Raw genomic sequence first — 16,885 nt, forward strand, 5'->3', positions numbered from 1 at the left:
ATAGAAAACAACTGAAATAAAGAGGTGACTGTATTTTTGCTTCACAAATTAAAAGGATGGCATATTTTGAAGAGCATCGAAGGGGGAAAAAACAATTTATTTAAAAGTTAGCTAAATGGAGAATGCCAGTTTCATTCAGACTCCAGAACAAATACAAGTGAGATAGAAGAGAATGAAGCAGATATATTACAAGGCTAAGACAAAGGCATAAACCAACCTCTTTACGCTGCATTTGTGCACTACAAACTGATTAGCAGTAACTATTCCGCACAACCAGCAAGCTTGTACAGACCAGAATATCAACCCTCGTCTTAAAGCGGTGTTGGGGCACCAACAGTCTTTTCTTTTGGACTTAAAACTCCTTCCATCATTCCACAGAGTTTATTGAATGAAATTCGAGACAACAATTTTTTCCAATCCCCATCCGAAATTTCCTTCAAAACAACTCTCTCACCAGACTTTGCTTCGGGCCCGCATTCAACAACTCGGAGAGGACCTTTTTGGTAGTAGTGTCATATACGTGGCACAATCTCAGATAATGTATTGATGCTGACTGCTATTTAACATCAGCTTAGCCATTACAGACGAAATATTTCTAATCTGTTCCAATATTTCAGCGGACATCAGGAACAACAGAAACTGGGCTGGTGACTCGCTCATGTCTGCGATCAGTAAAAAGCAATTTGTGAGGATTCCTTGTTTTGGTTTGACGTCATAGGTCAACCGGAAAAGCAACACTGTACCTTTATTCACACTAGTAGGAAATAAGCACCCCCCAGTGTACGGGGGGCACATGGTATATGACCAATAGTTGCATTAGAGAGAGTGCATGGACAGTGGGACTTCACATGTAGGTGTGAAAATACAAAAAACAAACTCTGAGGAATTAGACTAATTTGGCGCATGGAAACGTAGTCATTGAGGACACTGTCAGGTGCTGCTGAATGGAAGGCCCTCTGGCTCAAGCCTGGGGTCAAGACAGATTAAAATACTCTACAATGTGTGGAATGTCAGGTTTATGCCAGGCTGCAAGAAAAAGGCTGAGAGAGGCCAATCCAGACACTCTCCTGGTGTGGGTGTGTATAACACACATAAACACAGCTTTTTGGACTGCTGAATCAAGCGCTAATGTCACTGTGTAGCATGACAAAGTACTCAGATTTCCCCTTGCGACATACTGAACCCACCCTCATTCGCCCCCGCTGTCCAGCACACCCCTGAGGTTTGGGCCGAATTAGATCACACGCTTGGTGGGGGTGGCTTTGTTGACTAAGAGACTTGCTGAGAGACAACAATGGACCCAATGTGAGAGAAGCAAAGGCAGAAGACAGGGCTCCGGCTGATGGAGGCTTATCGCCGTGGAGACCGGGCTGGGGGCTATGTTAGCGGCTTCTCATAAAGATTAGGACAGTTGTTCCCCCCGCCTCAATGAAATGGTGTGGAAGAGCACAGGCTAAGCGCTGACATGATGTTCAACAAGGGCAGGCAAAATATTTCAATTTTAATCCGGATAATTGGATGCCTTTGATTTGTTGTTACACACAGCAGAGATTGGTTCATGTTTTGAACCAGCGATGATAGAGCAGAAAACAGGAGGAAGTGACAAAATTGGTCATGGTTTACATGCTTAAAAAAGTTACATTAAAAAAAAAATCACTTGTTTATACTTGCAGAGTGATCTGCCGAAAACATTTCTCAATAATATGGAAGTTCTTTGTAAAGTAAGAGCTGGTAGAAAGAGCAGAATATTGTTTTAAAAACAATGCAAACCACATTTTAGTTCGAAATAATATTATTAAACTCTCAGTCAATATTTATGCTTACTTTATGACAGGGATTCAGCTAAATTAATTTGGGGACCGCATTTCCAGAAAGTCAAGGACTGGGGGGGCCGAACTTCTCCTTTTATATTAGTCTTGTGAGAACCAGCGTCCTCTACAGCAGTGGTCCCCAACCACCGGGCCGCGGACCACCGATTGGTACCGGGCCGCACAAGAAATAAAAAAATTCCAAATTTGTTTATTTTTTTAATTAAACCAACATAAAAAACACAATGTATAGATTATATATCAATATAGATCAATACAGTCTGCAGGGATACAGTCCGTAAGCACACATGATTGTATTTATTAAAATAAAATCAATCAATGTCAATCAATCAATGTTTATTTATATAGCCCTAAATCACAAGTGTCTCAAAGGGCTGTACAAGCCACAACGACATCCTCGGTACAGAGCCCACAAAATAAAAAACACCCCCCCACCCCCGGTCTGTGTGACAAATTTGCAAGCGTTGACCGGTCCGCAGCTACAAAAAGGTTGGGGACCACTGCTCTACAGTAGGCATTTAATTTTGCGTTATTTATTTAGTCAAAGTAATTACAGGAATATTCTGCTGTTTTAAAGGACCTTTTGCAAAATATCTAGTCAAACATAATTTTGTCAAAAGATCATGAAAAAGAGAGGACCTAAAATTGAACCTTGAGGAACACAACTAGTATAACTAAAGAAGTTGAACAAATGACTACTGACTGCATCCACACAGTAGCTCAGTTACTAAGGCTGGAAAGGATAATGCACACAAGGGCAAAAAAAGAGGGCGAAAACAAAAAGGTAAAAAGTAGAGCAAAAATGTACCATGATAAAATATAACATATGTAATACATACATACATAAATATATATGTGTAAATATATATATATATATATATATATATATATATATATATATATATATATATATATATATATATATGTATATATATACACATACATATATATACATACATATATATACACATACATACATATATATATATACATATATATATATACACATACATACATACATATGTATAAATATATATATATATATATATACATATATATATATATACATATATATATATATATATATATACATATATATATATATATATATATATATATATATATATATATATATATATACACACAGACATACATATATGTATGTATGTATATACATATATTTACATCCATATATATACACATATATACATACATACATATATATACATACATACATACATATATATATATACATACCGTATTTTCCGCACCATAAGCCGCCCCGTGTTGTAAGCCGCACCTTCAATGAATGGCATATTTCAAAACTTTGTTTACCTATTAGCCGCCCCGTGTTATTAGCCGCACCTACGCTACGCTAAAGGGAATGTCAAAAAAACAGTCAGATAGGTTAGTCAAACTTTAATAATATATTACAAACCAGCGTTCTAACAACTCTGTTCACTCCCAAAATGTAATGTGCAAATGTGCAATCACAAAAATAGTAACACTCAAAATAGTGCAGAGCAATAGCAACATCAATAACTCAACATTGCTCATACGTTAGTGTCACACAACACACAAAATAAACATTTAAAGATCATTTTCTGAAGTTATTACTCATCCACAAATCCCTCGAATTCTTCTTCTTCGGTGTGCTTCACTTGTTTTTTGACACCATCTGTGATGTGGACGCACATGAAGTCATAGATCAACAGGGACGGAGCTGGGTGAAAAAAGTCACCCGGTCTCTTCGCTCATTTTTTCTTCATCGATCCATCCCTTCGAGTTAGCTTTTATGATGACGCCGGCTGGAAAGTTCTCTTTTGGCAAGGTCTTCCTTTTGAATATCACCGTGGGTGGAAGTTTCTGGCCGTTAGCATGGCAAGCTAGAACCACAGTGAAGGACGACTTCTCATTCTCTGTGGTGCGAATATTCACCGTACGTGTTCCCGTTGTATCCACAGTGCGGTTCACAGGAATATCAAAAGTCAGTGGAACCTTGTACGCGTGTCTCTTAGTAGAAGACATTTTGTGGTCTTTACAGAAACACACAAATGAAATGAAACGTAATATCTGCGCGCTTCTTCTTCTACGGGGGCAAGTGCTCACCTTGGCGGTTGCTTACAGTAGAAGAAGAAGCGCTTCCTCTTCTATGGGGGCGGTTGCTTACTGTAGAAGAAGAAGCGCTTCCTCTTCTACGGGGAAAAAAGATGTCGGCTGTTTACCGTAGTTGCGAGACCTAAATGTTATGAAAATAAATATTAATATTAATCCATATATAAGGCGCACCAGGTTATTAGCCGCACTGTCAGCTTTTGAGAAAAATTGTGGTTTTTAGGTGCGGCTTATGGTGCGGAAAATACGGTACATACATCCATATATATATATATATATATATATATATATATATATATATATATACACACATACATACATACATATATACAGTATACACATACATACATACATATAAATGTATATACCTATATACATACATACATACATATATAGTATATATGTATGTATGTATGTATATCTATACAGTCAGTGACGTGCAGTCAGTGGAGGCAGGAAAGAAAGAAAAAAAATGTAAAAAGAAAAAAAATAATGAAATTGTTATATGTATCCAGTGATTATACTATAAAGTTATTTTCCGTTTAACTTCACCAGTTTTAGATTATTTTTATTCAAAATCGCTGAATTTTCACATTTGCCGTTCAAATACTGAGAAGAGACGGTGCGATGATCAGCAGCCAGTTGAGGCACGTCACTGCGTTGTGCCTCAACATGGATTGTGGACTCGGCTAACTGCTGGCCTGCTGTGCAGTGAGACCGTATTGCTATATGAACTATATTATACATTTCCATAGTTTAGTTAGCTGAGGTGTATAATGTACAGTGTATTTTGTCAACAACTGTATGTGTGTAAGTATTTCTTGTGCTGAGCAATCATAAAACGGCTGCAAAAGACGTACTGGCTGAGGCTCACAGTAATCCCGCCTCCTGGTGGTAGAGAATGCACCCCCTGACGGGAGTGTTATATCAACTAAAGCCCACACTTAAACTTTCCATGTGCAAGATTGAATCTATTTAAAAAAGTTATTTAATAAGAAGCCAAAAAGTGCAAAAACAATAATGTTCGTGTTGGAGGAGTTGTGAATGACTGCAGGGCCACAACATTAGGTACGCCTGCAGACTGCAGCACGGATTTCATATTTCAGTCATTCACAACTCCTCCAACACGAACATTATTGTTTTTGCACTTTTTGGCTTCTTATTAAATAACTTTTTTAAATAGATTCAATCTTGCACGTGGAAAGTTTAAGTGTGGGCTTTAGTTGATACAACACTCCCATCAGGGGGTGCATTCTACGGCGGGGGTGCATTAATCCAGCACAACAGCGGCGCATGGACTTCATTTATAAGTAAAGGTAAGACCATAATAACGTTTTTTTTATTAAATGTGCTTTTTTGTGTGCTACAGTTTGTATGTGTAAAAGTTAAAGTTAAGTTAAAGTACCAATGATTGTCACACACACACTAGGTGTAATGAAATTTGTCCTCTGCATTTGACCCATCCCCTTGATCACCCCCTGGGAGGTGAGGGGAGCAGTGGGCAGCAGCGGCGCCGCGCCCGGGAATAATTTTTGGTGATTTAACCCCCAATTCCAACCCTTGATGCTGAGTGCCTAGCAGGGAAGAATGCTGGTATGAGCTTTTAAACATAAGCCGTTAACTGCTGCCAATCAAATGGTGAATAAGATACTCTTTGGGGTTCATATGTTTGTAAATCTGACTGTGATAAGTCAGTGCCTCACCAGCCATGAACCTCACCGCACGTCACTGTAGACAGTGACGTGCGGTTATGTTTAAAAGCTCATATCAGCATTCTTTACACATAAAAACTGTAGCACACAAAAAAGCACATTTAATTAAATAAACGTTATTATGGTCTTACCTTTACTTATAAATGAAGTCCATGCGCCGGTCCTTCTGAACAAAAGCATCGATAACTTGTTTATAGAAGTCTTCCTTATCTTTCTTCAGTTTTAGAAGTCTCTCTGTCTCGATGGAGATCACTGCCAGGGAAGAAAGTCGTCCTTGATCGGTCCTGTTCCGACTGTATGTTTTGATTCTTTTCAGCGCTGGGAATGACCGCTCCACTGATGCTGTAGTAGCTGGAACAGTGAGCACTAGCTGGAGTAACTTTGTCGCCTCAGGAACAGTTTGGATGAGGTCCTTCTGGGCCAAAAAGCTGAGAAGCTGTCCAGGAGATTTACATTCATCCCTCACCGTTTGTGAGCTATACAGTCCAACAAGATCCGCCTTTAGTTGCACAAAGTCAAAGAATCTGGCATATTTTGACAGGCTCTGCAGTTTTGTGTCATCAAAATGTTTTGACATTTCACTGAATTTTGAACAATCTACCAAACCAAGGAAAGCCAGCTCACCAAAATGATCAAACCTAGCCTTCATTTGACAGCTTATGTCATCCAGAATGTTACAAAACACTTGTTTTTTACGTCATCCAGAATGTTACAGAACACTTGTTTTTGTTCAAATCTAATTGACTGTCTGCCTCCACTCTCTGCCAGGCCAAGTGTTGCATTTCTTCTCAAATCGGTCACAGAAACTTTTGAACTCCAGTCTCATGCGCTCGAGAACTGCAATGGTACAATGGATGCTTGCAAGACAATATTCAATGTCCAGTTGAAGTCTGAAGCAAACCTTTTAGCTCCGGCGTTGGTCTTCCTTTAATTATTACCTCCTGCTTTGATTGAAAGTCCAGTTTAGAAAACTGTTTTATTTTAGATATGTAATCCTCCATGTTAAAAGTCCAGGCGAGAGGAAAAAATAAACGATCACTGCCGCTGCACTTGACTTGCTAACTGTAGCTTGTTGTCACTTATTCTGCAGCTGAGTAGTCGCAAGAATGATCCCTAGGATCACTAGCGCCCGCCGCTGCACTTGACTTGCTAACTGTAGCTTGTTGTCACTTATTCTGCAGCCGAGTAGTCGCAAGAATGATCCCTGGGATCACTAGCGCCCTCTACCACCATGAGGCGGGAGAACAGCATGCCTCACCCAGTGCGTCTTCGCAGCCGTTTTATGATTGCTCAGCACAAAAAATACGTTACACACATACAGTTGTTGACAAAATACACTGTACATTATATACCTCAGCTAACTAAACTATGGAAATGTATAATACAATTCATATAGCAATACAGTCTCACTGCACAGCAGGCCAGCAGTTAGCCGAGTCATTGCGCAATCCATGTTGAGGCTCAACTGGCTGCTGGCTCACCGCAAATCTCTTCTCAGTATTTGAACGGCAAATGTGAAAATTCAGCGATTTTGACTAAAAATAATCCAAAACTGGTGAAGTTAAATGGAAAATAACTTTATAGTATAATCACTGGATACATATAAAAATGTAATGATTTTTTTTTTCTTTTTAAATTTTTTTCTTTCCATGATGGCACGTGAGGCACTGCCTAACCTGACCTCCCCTGACTGCACGTCGAATTCGAATCGCGATTCTCACGTTGTGCGATTCAGAATCGATTCTCTTTTTTAAAAAATCTATTTTTATTTTATTTATTTATTTTAATTTGTATTTATTTATTTTTTATTTTTTTAATTAATCAATCCAAAAAAACAATACACAGCAATACCATAATAATGCAATCCAATTCCAAAACCAAACCCGACCCAGCAACACTCAGAACTGCAATAAACAGAGCAATTGAGCGGAGACACAAACACGACACAGAACAAACCAAAAGTAGTGAAAAAAAAAAGAATATTATCAACAACAGTATCAATATTAGTTACAATTTCAACATAGCAGTGATTAAAAATCCCTCATTGACATTATCATTAGACATTTATAAAAAATAAAAAAAAAGAACAATAGTGTCACAGTGGCTTACACTTGCACCACATCTCATAAGCTTGACAACACACTGTGTCCAATATTTATTTATATCAAAGATAAAATAAGTCATATTTTTGGTTCATTTCCTGCTGAAATCCTATGTATTGAATGAATAGAGAATCCTTTTGAATCGTGAAAAAATCATTTTTGAATCGAATCGTGACCCCAAGAATCGATATTGAATCAAATCTTGGGACACCCAAAGATTCACAGCCCTAATATATATATATATATATATATATATATATATATATATATATATATGTATATATATATATATATATATATATATATATATATATATATATATATATATATATATATATATATATATATATATATATATATATATATATATATATATATATATATATCAGTGACGTGCAGTCAGTGGAGGCAGGTGAGGCGGGGCCTCACATGCCATCATGGAAAGAAAAAAAATGTAAAAAGAAAAAAAAATAATTAAATTGTTATATGTATCCAGTGATTATACTATACAGTTATTTTTCATTTAACTTCACCAGTTTTAGATTATTTTTATTCAAAATCACTGAATTTTCACATTTGCCGTTCAAATACTGAGAAGAGACGGTGGGGTGATCAGCAGCCAGTTGAGGCACGTCACTGCGTTGTGCCTCAACATGGATTGCGGACTCGGCTAACTGCTGGCCTGCTGTGCAGTGAGACCGTATTGCTATATGAACTATATTATACATTTCCATAGTTTAGTTAGCTGAGGTATATAATGTACAGTGTATTTTGTCAACAACTGTATGTGTGTAAGTATTTCTTGTGCTGAGCAATCATAAAACTGCTGCGAAGACGCACTGGCTGAGGCTCGCAGTAATCCCGCCTCCTGGTGGTAGAGAATGCACCCCCGCCGTAGAATGCACCCCCTGACGGGAGTGTTGTATCAACTAAAGCCCACAATTAAAGTTTCCACGTGCAAGATTGAATCTATTTAATAAAGTTATTTAAAAAGAAGCCAAAAAGTGCAAAAACAATCATGTTCGTGTTGGAGGAGTTGTGAATGACTGCAGGGTCACAACATTAGGTACACCTGCAGACTGCAGCACGGATTTCATATTTCATTCATTCACAACTCCTCCAACACAAACATTATTGTTTTTGCACTTTTTGGCTTCTTATTAAATAACTTTTTTAAATAGATTCAATCTTGCACGTGGAAACTTTAAGTGTGGGCTTTAGTTGATATAACACTCCCTGACGGGAGTGTTGTATCAACTAAAACCTCACCGCACGTCATGTATGTATATATATATACACATACATATATATACATACATATATATACACATATATATATATACATACATATATATACACATATACATATTATATATATATATATATATATATATATATATATATATATATATATATATATATATATATATATATATATATATACACACACACATATACATATATATATATATATACACATACATATGTATATATATGTTTATATGTATATATGTATATATATATATATATATATATATATATATATATATATATATATATATATATATATACAGTATATATATACACATACATATATATATACATACATATATATATACATATAAATATACACATATATATACAGTATATATATGTGTATAATATACTGTATATATGTACACACAGTCACACACAATATCTAACAAATCACAATGACCATTTACAAGATTACAGTATACTGTATGTAGCAGCTGAAGCGGAAAAAAAAAGGGCAGCATAAAAATATAAGAGTAGATAAACAAAGGTGAATACAGCAGAAAATATACATTATAAACAAAGAAAAGTTGCTAACTTAGTAGCGGTCTGGTATTAGACAAATATTATCTATTGCTGTATGCTGTATGAGTGATTATACAGCTGGATGGAGTGAGGAATGAAGGAGTTCTTGAATCGGACACTGTGGGAGCGAAGCTGCAAGAGCCTGTTGGAGTATGAGCTTCGCTGTCCCTCAATTGTCTGTTGGAGTGGGTGGGCAGGATTGTCCGTGATGGCGAGCAGTTTTTCCAGTGTCCTCCTGTCCCTTAGCGCCAATAGTTTGGCCGGCTTTCCGGATCAGTTTGTCTATCCGGTTTAAGTCCATTTTGCTGGTGCTGCAGTTGTACTTTTTATGCAATACTTTTCAAAGAACTAAATTAAGAGCCTCCTCTCATAGGCAATACTTCTGCTCGAATAAAATATTTATGTTCACAAAAATGTAGCATTGTACATTGCATGCAAATAAATACTAATGTCCAACAATGGAATTAATAAAGTGCAAACTTAAAACCTCTGTTTTGAAAAGAATACTTCTGTAAATAAAAATGTAGCATTGCACATTGCATGCAAATAAACTCCAATAAATAAATATAAATACCAATAATCATTCAATAATAATAAAAAACAATCAGATCAATAAAGTGCAAACTTAAACTTTTATCTTTTAAATTGTCTGCAACAAAAAAACTCAAATTTATCGATAACATCAATATATCGATGACGCTTATCTTATATCCAGGTTGTGAGTGTGAGCACACCCCAACTGCATTTGCATTCACTTGGAATGCATGAGAACATATAGAAGATATACTATATGCATATCTTAGGGTTGGGCGATTTGGACCGAAACTCATTCCTGATATATTTTGGCTGAATATCGATATACAATATATGTCTTCATATTTTTTCGGTAAAATAATTTTAGACAAAGTCAAACCGAAAATGCGTGTCAAGTTGTTTTGTTGAAAAAAACAACTTAACATGAGTAATTTTCTGGAAATGTAAAAGTTTTATGCATAGATAAATGCACATAAAAATATTAAAAAGCATTGAAAATAATATAACAATAGTAAAGTATAACACACAAAATAACAAAATAGTTTTTTTTAATGTCCTTGGTGTAGGTGGACATTTTAGACAGCAGCAACTTGAAAATAATTTACCTTTAACAATAGTGTTTTTTAGCCCAACATTTTTAGAAGACCATGTTCCCTCAAAAATTTAAGACAGGAACACGAAGCTGTCAACTGCAGGATGCTGTGTGGCAGGTGACAATATTGCGACTCCAGTTAAACACCCTTTCAGATTGTGTATATATGTGTAAATATGTCATTTACCGGCAATTACGGGAAGGTTGATAGATGTGCTTCACACACTCCTCGTAATGGAGTTTCTGTCAAGTGAGCACTCAACTCAGACAGAATGAGCAGAGAGACTTCCGTGTCAGGACATCAAAGATTACATATATCGGTATGGTGGCATTTCCTCAAACGCATAAGTCTTTCTAAAATATTCCGGTATAACTTGCCCAAGCTTATTCGCATGTGTTTCTGTTATAATGTGATCTAACTGTCGCATCTCCAGCAGGTCTGTTGAAGATGCACTGGTCTCCGGAGCACACCGCCCCTCTGTCTCAGTGGCCTGAGCAGCACCTCGACGTCACCTCCACCACGTCGCCCCCAACTGTCCACAAGCATGAGTCCTATGCCGCTGCTACTCGCCGTGGTTACCCCTATGCCGGTTACCCTTGGGCCAGTGACGACATATCAGCCCTGACCGCTTCTTCACTTCTCAAGCGCTATGCTGAAAAATACTCAGGCCTGGAGCTGCCCTATGAGCGTCCTGTTGCAGGGGCCTACTCAGAGCCTGGCGCTTTCCTTAAAACAGAATCTGAGCCCTGGGCGATCAGCCAGGGCATCGAGTGCTACCCCGGACTTGAAGCGCTAACTGGTGCCAAGGTGGGTTCTGGCATCCCGGCCACAGGAAGCGTGACTGTTGTGAGCAGTAACTTAGCCTCGGAGCCAGGCTACAGTAGTGTTGGCTCCTGCAGTGTACCGTCACCACAGGACTATCCTCCTGCCTACAACAGCACCTACCTGTCCTCAGGGTACTGCCCTCAGCCTGGCACAGCACTTCCCCCAGCCCCTCTTCACACTTTGCAGGCCACACCCACTTTAGTGCCCAGCTATAGTGCAAGCACTCCAGTCTACAACTACCCGCCAGGCTGTTACCCCCAAAACAGCCTCTCTTCTGGATATAGCCACACCAGTGCCTCCTATCTACCCTCCGTGATTAGTACCCCTACCCCATTACCCCCCAGGCCCACTATGGTAGGGGGCAGTTACAGCTACCCATCCCACAGCCTAGGAGGGGCCACCGAGGCTGGAGCACCGCTGAAACGCAAGGCTTTTGAAATGGGAGAAGACGGGCAAGAGGGAGCCGAGGTAGAGGGATCGCGTTATCGAAAGTACAGCAATGCCGTCAGCAAAGGCAACGGCTATGACACAAGTGGCTCAGGTTCTGATCCACAGGCCTACAAACCTGGGAAGCCCCTAATGTCACCCTCTTATCGCGGCACAGGAGCATACAGCCCCCCGTCCGGCCTGCCAGTGGAAAGCGTGCCAGGGGATCACAGCTTTCCTCGGCAGAGGATGTCTATGAAGATACCGGCATCGCACACACGAGCTGAGGACCCCACTGGGGGTCACTGATGATCCCCAGTTTACAAAATTCCCTCACGCTTGGAACCCCAAAGACACTTGCTTTGAATATCACTTACAACCACAAGAGGGCACAAGAGTGAAGTTTATCATTATGTTTGTTTCCTTCTTATTATCCACGTGTTCCCAAAGATACACAGGGGCATTTGATCCTGTAAGACATAAAGCATTCTCTGCATAGTCAGCATTAATCTCAGGATCTATTTATTTCTTCCAAGCAGCACTGAAATGTTGCTTTTTTTGGTGGCAGTAGGAGTAAAGATATGTGGCTCTGATGTTTAACAGGTCCCTGACTGCAATGTTCCATACCTGCCCACAGAGATCTTTTCTGACCAAAAAGTAAGGAGAGCAATAATTCAAAAGGTGAGACTGTCGTACCACTTCAGCACAATCCTGACTGATTTTGAGGCTTTAGGAAAGGAATCTTTACGTTCCCTCTTGTGTTCCTGCTATTCTGCCTCTTGTGTTCTACCCAATGCTAATGTTTATACAAAAGCAGGCTGCTTAAATGAATCTGGCCTTTAAGACGTTCTAGCGCAGGATTTCATGGTTGTATTTAAACGGTATTTGGCGTTGACAAAGACAGTGTATTTAGTAGGGGTGTAACGGTATGCCATATGCACGATCGGTATACCTCGGTTTTAAAGTCTTGATTCATTTTGGGTACAGTAAAGGGACAAGACGTGTGTAAACAAATGTAATAGTCAATCTCTTTTCTATACTGCGTATCTCCAGTAGCGTTGCAAGTAAGTTGCAGCCTATCCCAAGAAATAAAAAATAAATAAATGTTAAGTAATATTTTACAGTTTAACAGACGTGTCAAACACATTAAAATGAAAGGATGTGAGAGCCACGTTCATATGTTAAAGAAGCTGAAAGCAACCCACTGTAGGTCAATATATGCTAAGCTATCTGAACAAAACAACATCTTAGCTTTGCGTTATATGGGACAAAGCGAATTAGCGTAATATCTAATAATACATGTTAATAAGGAATTGTATTTAATTTTACTGATGGTTTACAGTGTTTCTTTTTAGAAAAGTGCAACAATGCATATGTTCAACAGTTAAAACAGTGTGATTTATTGTTTAATTTTCATTGGAATAATGTTCTTTATTGGTTGATGTGCTGCATTAATAGTTCTAGCTACTGAACAATGACGGCACACTACTTTCGTTTTATCCACTCACCGGGAAAGCCAAGTGCTCCCAAACATTGAAGAGGGAAGAGAAGAGGATTTGGGTTCTCCTTGGCACTATCCCTAGCCAAGGCTGGACTGCACGGTAATTGTTTACGGAGTGGACGCCTGATGCGGGGTAGAGTTCCTGTCCCTCACTTAAACGCATACCGTGTGAAAAATTGGTATGCCTCTGTACCGAACCGATTGAGACTACACGTAGCTTTACACCCCTACTACTTAACGTATGTAACTTTGGGACACATTGATTACTCATTTTATACCAGAGTCCGTCTTATATTTTGTCTTAACTATATGAGCAACAATCATGCTACATACTGCTGAACTTAGCAATGCAAGCGACAGCTTGTGTTTCGATGCACACGGGACGTCAAAACACAGGCCTTTGGAAAGTTAGCCTGCTAGCATTTACTTCGCTCTTTATTGTTTTTGCCTCTCTAAAGGAAGATTTGTCCTCATGTTATTGAATACTCAGGAAGAATATTGTTACCTCACAATGATGATGTAAGAATGTATGTTAATACCGCTTGTAGGGAGCTCTTTGGAGCCAAATTGGGGTTGTCGAAAAACAAAAACATACTCTGAACTCTTCAGGGAATTGACAAGGCCTTTTACATTAACAGTGAACACACACGCACACACACAAATGCACACACATATATGCACACACACGTACAGCTTTATAGCTCTGGGAAAGTGGCGATATTTGTACCAAGGCCTGAAATGTTGAATGTAATTGAGATTTTTTTTTTTTTAAAGAAAAAGGACAATACATGCCATAATGTATATGGATGACATTTTTAGATACTGTATATGAAACATATTTTCTTCATGTATAGATTCCCTTATAGATTTTTGGTGGCGATGAACGGTGATATGTGTTTAGTGTGTGTAGTTAGCATCAGGGGAAAGCACTCCATGACGAACAACTGACAAATTAAATGCTACAGTACGCAGTACATTAGATATGTTTATCAAAAGGTCTTAATAAAGTTTGCTATCAGATGATTGTTGAATTGGCGTCACAAAGGAGGATTGTGACTATTTGCTTAAGGTCACTTTGTGAGTACATTTAATAGCGCGCCCTCATTCAGTTGGAAATTGATTGATTTGATGTTTCAACTTTTTTGCAGTATTTGCATTTGCGTTCACACTTGGTGTTGGCTAAATGATCACGTGGCTATTTCTGTCACAGACTAAGTCTACACAATTAGGACTTGGTTTGGACAGCATGACATACTACAAGATGTAACTCATAATATTCCAAATAAAAATTCTCCTTGCTGCTATATTCAGCTTGGATTTTACAAAAAGCCTAAAAAATAAACATTTAAAGGGCGCCACACACACAGAGGGAGAAAGCGGAACAGTGACAGTCCTTCCAACTGATTTTCTCTGTGCCTTTGGTCCGTATTGCGCTCACATTTGAGTTCAGAGCAATCAAACCGCACCAGAGTTGCTGATAAATGGGTTTTAGACGGCTTGAAGGTTTAGGATGATGGCGTTCACATATTTGTCATGGGACCAAGGGCTGCGAAGTAAAGAACATATTTATAGAGTCAGGATTTGATTGGACAGATTTTGTGACATATTATGTGGCGTAACGCAAAAAAACTAAACACGGTCTGGTGGGTTGAATACTTTGGGTATTTCTATAAAGTAGTGATGGTTAAAAGACGCCTCAGTGACTCACGGGCTGTATTGACACTGCACTGATTATGTGATGGTGTTTCATAATGGCGGTATCTGCTGCATTAAAAAACTAAATTTACCCGAAAATCTAATTGGCATTTGTAAATAGTTTGTGCAGAAAGGAATATGAAACACACAGCTCGGCTCAATGACCATTTGGTAAACAGGAATAGAAAAACATTATCTCAAACACACATTTAAATGTTTTCTTTTTCTTAGTTTCATTTAGATCAACGGCTCAATGGCAATGGAATTTGATGTCAAACACGGCACACCACTCTTCCAATTACTCATCTCGTGAGCTGAAAAAGGCACTTCCTGATAAAGACCAGTTAAGTGCTTCAGTCAGATGACACAGCAGCTGTATCTGTAATGTTTTTGTTTTTTAAAAGTGATCATACACATGAACACATCGAAGTATCGAGAGACGGTATCAATTCATCCCTAATATGTGGTCAGATTTGACCTAACTAGATTTCACAAAAAGCTTATAAAATATACTTTTCAGGGGCGCCACACACACAGAGAGAGAGAGCGGAACAGAGACGCAGCCCTTCCAATGCATTTTCTTGTACATATTTGCTCTTACTGCATGCTTTTGATGTCATTTGAACACTGCTATGTGTCTTTGGGCCTTGCAGTGTTCCAGTTTGAACTCTTGTGAACCTAGCAAAGGCACCAGAGCTCTTTTTAACCAAGCCATACATGCCAAGTGTGAACGCAGCTTGAAAGCGTTATGCAAAACAATGAGAAAAAGACTCAATTTCAAACATATATTTGAACCAACCTGGTTTTTAAAAGTATTTAAGCGCTTAGAATTTAATGCTCTTCAATGTTCTCCACAAGCTTTTGTTCTCATTCAGCGAGTTTTGTCAAACCCAAATTGGATCGCAGTGTTTTTCTTTTTTTGGTTGTTTGTTTGTCGTCATATCTCGTGCTTCTCCGTAACCATTTCTACCTCATTTTGAAGACAATGTACATGGAATTATTTATTTCATGTCGTTTCATGTGCCAGTTCAGGAGCAGTAATGTTTCTCCACTTTGACCCGTTACAGTCTACCTCATGAAAACTGTTGTGTTGATGAAAATGAAGATACTGTACCAAAAAAAGAGGAAAAAAAAAATCATACTGAATCGGATTTTGTGTTATTTTTGTCTATCAAACCAAAAATATTTGATGTTTGAGTGTTGTCGTTCACTAAACTGTATGTTGACAACTACATGTGCTGCTGGTGTCTTATTTCTTCTATTGCAAGGGTGTCAAACTTGTTTTAATTGAGGGGTACATTGCAATTCTGGCTGCCCTCAGAGGGCCATGTTGAACGACGTGGCGGGTCACATTACATGACGAAGCCTACCGCATTAAATGACGTGGAAGAACACATCAAATTATTTGGAAGACTACATTAAATGATGTGGAAGACCACAACAAATTACCGGTATGCGAAAGACCACATTGAATGATGTGACAGACCACATAGAATGAGGTGATGGGCCACCCTAAAGGATGTGGCGGACCACATTGAATGACGTGAAAGACCACGTTGAATGACTTGGTGCACCACATTTAATGACGTGACGGGCCACATTAAATAACATTGCGCACCTCATTAAATGATGTGGAAGACCACACTGAATGATGTGGCGAACCACATTAAAAACGTGGCAGACTACATCCAAACGATATGGCAGACAACAGCGA

At 38.5% G+C, this 16,885-nt stretch overlaps 1 protein-coding gene and 1 long non-coding RNA gene across 4 annotated transcripts in view; one reads left to right on the top strand and one right to left on the bottom strand.

Annotated features, from left to right (window-relative positions):
* Positions 1 to 12,992, top strand: part of LOC133650833 (fidgetin-like) — a 28,155-nt gene extending 15,163 nt beyond the window's left edge. For 2 of the 3 annotated variants that reach the window (XM_062048519.1, XM_062048529.1), the window contains exon 3: positions 11,158 to 12,992. In XM_062048519.1, coding sequence (XP_061904503.1) covers positions 11,158 to 12,284 — 1,127 coding nt within the window. In that variant the 3' untranslated portion in view covers positions 12,285 to 12,992. The remainder of the gene's footprint in view (positions 1 to 11,157) is intronic. The other variant, XM_062048537.1, reaches the window with a different exon arrangement.
* LOC133650847 (uncharacterized) overlaps positions 1 to 16,885 on the bottom strand; it is an 83,315-nt gene that overhangs the window by 58,467 nt on the left and 7,963 nt on the right. The window lies entirely within an intron of this gene.

Source organism: Entelurus aequoreus, linkage group LG01 (assembly GCF_033978785.1).
Source record: "Entelurus aequoreus isolate RoL-2023_Sb linkage group LG01, RoL_Eaeq_v1.1, whole genome shotgun sequence".
Lineage (NCBI taxonomy): Eukaryota > Metazoa > Chordata > Actinopteri > Syngnathiformes > Syngnathidae > Entelurus > Entelurus aequoreus.